This window comes from Amphimedon queenslandica, unplaced genomic scaffold (assembly GCF_000090795.2).
Source record: "Amphimedon queenslandica unplaced genomic scaffold, v1.1 AMPQUscaffold_12005, whole genome shotgun sequence".
Taxonomy (NCBI): Eukaryota; Metazoa; Porifera; class Demospongiae; order Haplosclerida; family Niphatidae; genus Amphimedon; species Amphimedon queenslandica.
In genome coordinates this window covers 8,084-14,113 of record NW_003547756.1, presented here as the reverse complement: position 1 = coordinate 14,113, position 6,030 = coordinate 8,084, and the positions used below count along the sequence as shown (strand labels likewise).

Here is a 6,030-nt window from a genome sequence, read left to right as displayed (position 1 = left end):
GCAGGATAGGGATGTTCTAAGATTTTTGTGGATCTCCAGCTTAGACGACCCATCAGATATAGCAGTTTTTCGTTTTACCAGAGTTATGTTTGGTGTCAACTGTAGTCCTTTTCTTCTAAATGCCACAGTGCGTACTCATTTGGAACAGTTTGTGGACGAGTACACCGAGATAGTACCAAAGCTAATGGATGCGATATATGTGGACGACGTAGTCAGTGGTGCTCACACTGAAGAAGCAACAGAGGAAATTTTTTACACCACAAAACAACTATTGAGCAAGGCAGGTTTCAATCTTAGAAAATTTATCTCTAATAGTGAAGTACTACAGCAGAAAGTTGAGTTACAGGAAGAAAGAGCAAAGAATGACAAAGGGGAATCATATGCTAAATTAGCTATAGGTAAAACAGTGGAGCCTGTGAAAGGAGAAGCTTTCAGTAGGCTTACCAAACTATTGAGGTTAACGTCATTGGTATTGAAGGTGATTGGGAAAATGTGTAAGATTGAAGCAAATGAAACAGATGATAGGAGGAGAGCAGAACAGATATGGATCAAAGAAGCTCAAAAGACGGTTATGAATGATATGTTATTTCAGGAATGGAAAGTTCAATTTGCTCTGTTTGAAGGTAAGGATGGAATATGGAGATGTAGCGGACGATTGGGCAACTCAAATATGACAGAAGAAAGCAAGTACCCTATATTGCTTCCACGACAGCATCATTTCACACAACTGGTCATAGTCAAAGCACATGAGAGAGTGATGCACAATGGAATTAAAGACACTCTGACGGAGGTACGGTCACAATATTGGATAATTAGAGGACGATCCCTAATAAAGAAGCTGTTGCATAAATGCAAAACATGTAGAGTAATTCAGTCACGGCACTTACAGGCACCACCACCACCACTGCCCTCATTTAGAGTTCAAGAGACTCCACCGTTTGTACATACTGGGGTAGATTATGCAGGACCCCTGTTTGTGAAGGAGAAGGAAAAGGATGCTTGCAAGCAGAAAGTTTGGATATCACTTTTCACTTGTTGTGTAACGAGAGCAGTTCACTTGGAGCTAGTAAATGATTTAACATCCCAGGCTTTCATAAGGTGTTTCAAAAGGTTCACTGCAAGGAGAGGAGTTCCAGCATTAGTAGTATCAGACAATGGAACAACCTTTAAAGGTGCCAGTAAAATATTAGAAAAAATTATTGAAAGGACAGAAGTACAGCACCATTTTGGAGATCTAGCTATACGCTGGACTTACAATGTAGAGCGCGCCCCCTGGTGGGGAGGGCTCTTTGAGAGATTAGTGCAATCAACAAAAAGATGTTTGAGGAAGTACATAGGAAAGGCGAAATTAACCCATGAAGAATTGATGACAGTAACTATAGAAGTAGAAGCAGTGTTAAACTCCAGGCCACTAACATATATTACCACATTTCAAGATGGTGAGCCACTTACACCATCACACCTACTAACAGGGAAAAGGATATTAAGCCTACCGGATCATCTAGGGTACAAGGAGCTGGTAAATCAAAGCTATGATACAGAAGTAAGAAGGAGAATGGAATATTTAGATACAGTATTGAAAGGGTTTTGGAAGAAATGGCATATGGAATACTTACGAGAACTACGGGAAAGACAGCGGATTAGGGCAAGGAACAGCAGGACTACGCCTATATCTGTAGGGGACATTGTAATAGTACACGAAGACAACGTACCGCGCAATTTCTGGAAACTAGGAAGAGTAGAGGACACAATCACAGGAAAAGATGGAATCACTAGAGCAGCAGTAGTCAAAGTACACTTTAAAGATGGCAAGACAAAGCTTCTGAATAGACCTATTCAGAGGCTATACCCATTAGAAATACAGGACTCTCAAGATGGATCTCAGGACTCTCAAGATGGATCTAAGGACTCTCAAGATGGATCTCAGGACTCTCAAGATGGATCTAAGGACTCTCAAGTCAGACATCGATCTCAGGACTCTCAAGATGGATCTAAGGACTCTCAAGATGGATCTCAGGACGCTCAAGATGGATCTCAGGACTCTCAAGATGGATCTAAGGACTCTCAAGTCAGACATCGATCTAAGGACTCTCAAGATGGATCTAAGGACTCTCAAGTCAGACATCGATCTCAGGACTCTCAAGATGGATCTAAGGACTCTCAAGTCAGACATCGATCTCAGGACTCTCAAGATGGATCTAAAGACTCTCAAGATGGATCTAAGGACTCTCAAGATGGATCTCAGGACGCTCAAGTTGGATCTCAGGACTCTCAAGATGGATCTAAGGACTCTCAAGATGGATCTCAGGACTCTCAAGTCAGACATCGATCTACGGACTCTCAAGTTGGATCTCAGGATTCTCAAGATGGATCTAAGGACTCTCAAGTCAGATGTCGATATAAGGACTCTCATGAGGGATCTCAGGACCCTCAAATCAGACGCTCTCAAGGCAAACCCCTCACATCACGATCTAGACGTGTAGCAGCACAACAAGCAAGGGATAAGATGTTAGCTCGATCGTTGATATAACTACTTTATGTCATCTATTGTGAGTACTCTTATCATATGGAACTGTAACAATTAATAGTATTATTATCTTGTTATTAATAAGACTATAAATTATTTACCATTTTTGTTACCAGTTATAGGCCGGATCACTACTATTTATTACTTATTACTGAGTTGTGGTCTTTATTATTATCTTTCTATTGTTTGTGTCTATTGGCTGACCTTGGTCAGCCAAGGGGGGAGTGTGTTGGGAACTATTATTATTTAGTATACTTTTTTTGTGAGACACACTGCGCATGCGCAGTGTGTCATTGTTATATAATACAGTACGAATAACACGAGTTCTTCTCTAAAGGTGCCATTATAGAAGTAGCGGCGGTACAGCCAGCAATCCGAGGGAGCGCGTCAGACCTATATACAGTCCTCCATTTAGATCGGTGTACCAAAGAGCTCGTAACCTGTACTTGATAATGTTTTATTATAAGTTAAGAGAGAGGGAGCTCACAAAACGAATACAGGAAAAATACTCAAGAGAGAGAGAGAGCAGAGAGAACTTAGAGAGAGAGCAGAGAGAACTTAGAGAGAGAGCTTAGCAGAGAGAGCATGAATCAAAATGATACTAATTTATACTGTATGCATAGGATGTGGTTAACTATGAAAACACTAATAATAACTACATGCATACCATGCACAAATAATAATATAACCATAGTAACAAACTACATAATCGTTTATTTCTACTACAAGGCGAGGCTTGTATGAAGGTGGTGGGGTGGAGGTAGCTGCCCATTTTAATGCTATGAATGAATCTAATAAGAAATATTATTGTAAAAAGAATATATTTGAAAGTGAAAACTGTAAAAAAGGAGATAAATATTGCAGCAGCAATTAGGGGAAGGTAATTTGTTTCCGAGCACCTAAAAAACTAAACACTAAACCATAACCCCTAAACCCTACACCCGAGCACCCTAAAATTAAGAACAGGATGTAATTCGAAGAGAATGCTTCGTAGATAAATCACCACACTTTTCATGTCATGTGTCCATGTATTGTTTGCTCCAAACTCTCTTCACCCATAATTTTTGATTCAAACAAGCTCATAATAGTTTCTTTTTCTCTTTTGTTAATTTTGCTTATGTTTATTAATTTATTTTGTTCTATTTATTTTTCTTGTCTTTTTGTTTGTTTGTTTTTCTGGGGGCTAGACCAGTTCTTGCCTTCCTGCAGGTCAATCTCTTTCATTTGTATCATTTTATTTTGGTTCTCTCTTCTACTGTCTGTCCCATCCGGTTCTATGTCTTCTAGTTCCACTTGGTCCTCGTACCTCCAGTCTCAGTCAAAATCCGCCACTCTCAGCTGTTGCAGATAATGCGCCACTAAAACGATAACAACAAGACCTTTCGGTTCAAATATCTCTTTCTCAAAATATTCTGCTCAATTGAACAGATCATAGGACTGTATAGAGAACTATTGGACTAGTCGGGAGACTAATCCCTTAACAAAATGTCTACATATACACACAAAACACACTATGAATAATAATCATTTTAAATATTATTGACAATGAATAATCAATTAATTGAATGTAATTCCCAGTCCTGACACACTCCCCACCTTGGATAGGGCAACCTATTCAACACAAGTTATATCAACAACAAATAATAACAACAATAATACTAACAAATAATAATAAACAATTAATAATAAACCATAATACATGTAATAAGCACAATAATAATCAATTTCATGCATAAATGCTACACAAATGAAGCACTATGGTGCAATGGACTCGCCTGCTGGAATTCACTTGAGTGATATGTATTACTTGTACTGTGATATTTTAAGAAATTTGAAAAATATTATTATGGACTGCATAGTTATAATGATAATTAAAATAAGCTATGGGTGTGGTCAACAACTAACTAAATCATGGCACATGGGAAAGAAGAAAAGCTGAATTTATTTTAGCATCTGAAGCTCTATTCCAAGAAAGAGTTGGCACAGAAAATTTTTCTAGATATTTAAAAGAGACTGAGAGAGTTTGGTTGCTCCTGCTTTCCGCAGTGCCGCCTGAAAAATTCTCAAAGAGGCTAAATCACAAACTTTGAGCAACTGTAACTCACAAACAACGAAGTTAGGACAAAATCATTCTTTTTGTTTTTCGTTAGATGGGATTTTCTACCTCTGAAGCAAATTTCGGCCCTGTAGAGTGAAACACGAGCTCTCACCTGGAGAGAGGTCCCTTGTTTAGCAGTTCACAGCTTTTGGTGCCACGGGATGCTACAAGAGCATAACTAGATGAAAGAAAGCAACTTTATCTGTTGCTAGAAGAAGAAATAGAGCTCTAGACTGCTCAGACAAAAAGATAATTTTTTTACAAATCAATTAAACTGTGTGGACAGAATGACAGAACGAGAGCACTAAATGGCATACCCTCGACACAATCTGTATGTAACAGTTTTAATGAAAAGCACTAAAAGTGCATACCCTTGCCACACAAGCAATAGATTTATTTTGATGATTGATGAAAGGTGTGGCTAATAATAGACTAATTAATTGTATAGGTGTGGTTCAAGTGCCAACACTAGTGATGGGCGATTCCAGAAATTTGCATTCGATTCCGATTCTGAATACTTTTGAGACTGGAATCGATGGAATCGAATACCGATCCCGAGTATTACATCTGCGCATGCGCAAAGCCACGTGGTATCAATTACAGCAATAAAAATGCAATAATGATGAATAATCGATGTATTAACCACTGATTAATTAACTATTATTAATATTAAAGGGTGTGGCTGGGTGTGGTTTGATTCGGAATCGTTTCAAACGATTCCTACTTCTCTTTCGATACGAGTACGATTCCATTCGGAATCGAAGAATCGAATACTCCGGACTCGGAATCGCCCATCACTGGCCAACACGGCTACACATACACAGTTAGGCCCTCAAAAGCTTGAGGTTTTCTAAGTTGTAAAAGCTCTCTTGACACATTTAGTTGGCGCTACTAGTTCCTTGCAGACTTCTTTCTACTCTAAGCCAGTTTCAGGATACTGGCTACCTTTTCTACTGAGATTCAAGAGGCCGTATTTGACCTAGGACAGTTTTTACACTGTCATATCATACCAAAGAAAGATAAGTAAGAAAATCCCCACATAAGTTTTGAGTGAAATGATGCTACCTTTCTTATGGTGGCACAAAAAACTCTGCCACTGCTGTAACAAAAAAGTTGCCCAGTTGAGCACTCTTTACTTCGATTTTGCCAGCTTTTGCAACCTAAAAAAGTGAGTGGAAAGCTCTTAAAATGAAAGAAATCAGTCTAATAAAGGCAGAAAAACTAGTTTTGAGTCTCTAGAGTTTTTATCCTGAGAGCAGGAGCCACTTGTTCAGATTAGTTGCTTACACAAACACTGACAAATCGACTCATATACCCTTGCCCATACGCCTACGCGTGGCAAGGGTAACGAGTGCACTATAGCACATGCCCTCGCCACAATCAGCGTGACATAACTGCAGTATAT

The 6,030-nt window shown here is 39.0% G+C and overlaps 1 protein-coding gene across 1 annotated transcript; it reads left to right on the top strand.

Annotated features, from left to right (window-relative positions):
• Positions 1-6: 6 nt before the first annotated feature.
• Positions 7-2,969, top strand: LOC100638189 (uncharacterized). Its single transcript, XM_020004719.1, has 2 exons — positions 7-2,317; positions 2,366-2,969. Exons 1-2 carry the CDS (start codon positions 86-88, stop codon positions 2,528-2,530), a joined length of 2,397 nt encoding a protein of 798 aa, XP_019860278.1. The 5' UTR covers positions 7-85; the 3' UTR covers positions 2,531-2,969.
• The last annotated feature ends 3,061 nt before the right edge of the window (positions 2,970-6,030 follow it).

Excerpts from the sequence above, each read along its gene's own strand:
- LOC100638189 (XM_020004719.1), top strand. The coding sequence starts at position 86 with ATGTTTGGTGTCAACTGTAGTCCTTTTCTTCTAAATGCCACAGTGCGT. Across the intron at positions 2,318-2,365 it reads ATGGATCTCAGGACTCTCAA|GATGGATCTAAGGACTCTCA; the intron begins GTCAGACATCGA and ends CAGGATTCTCAA.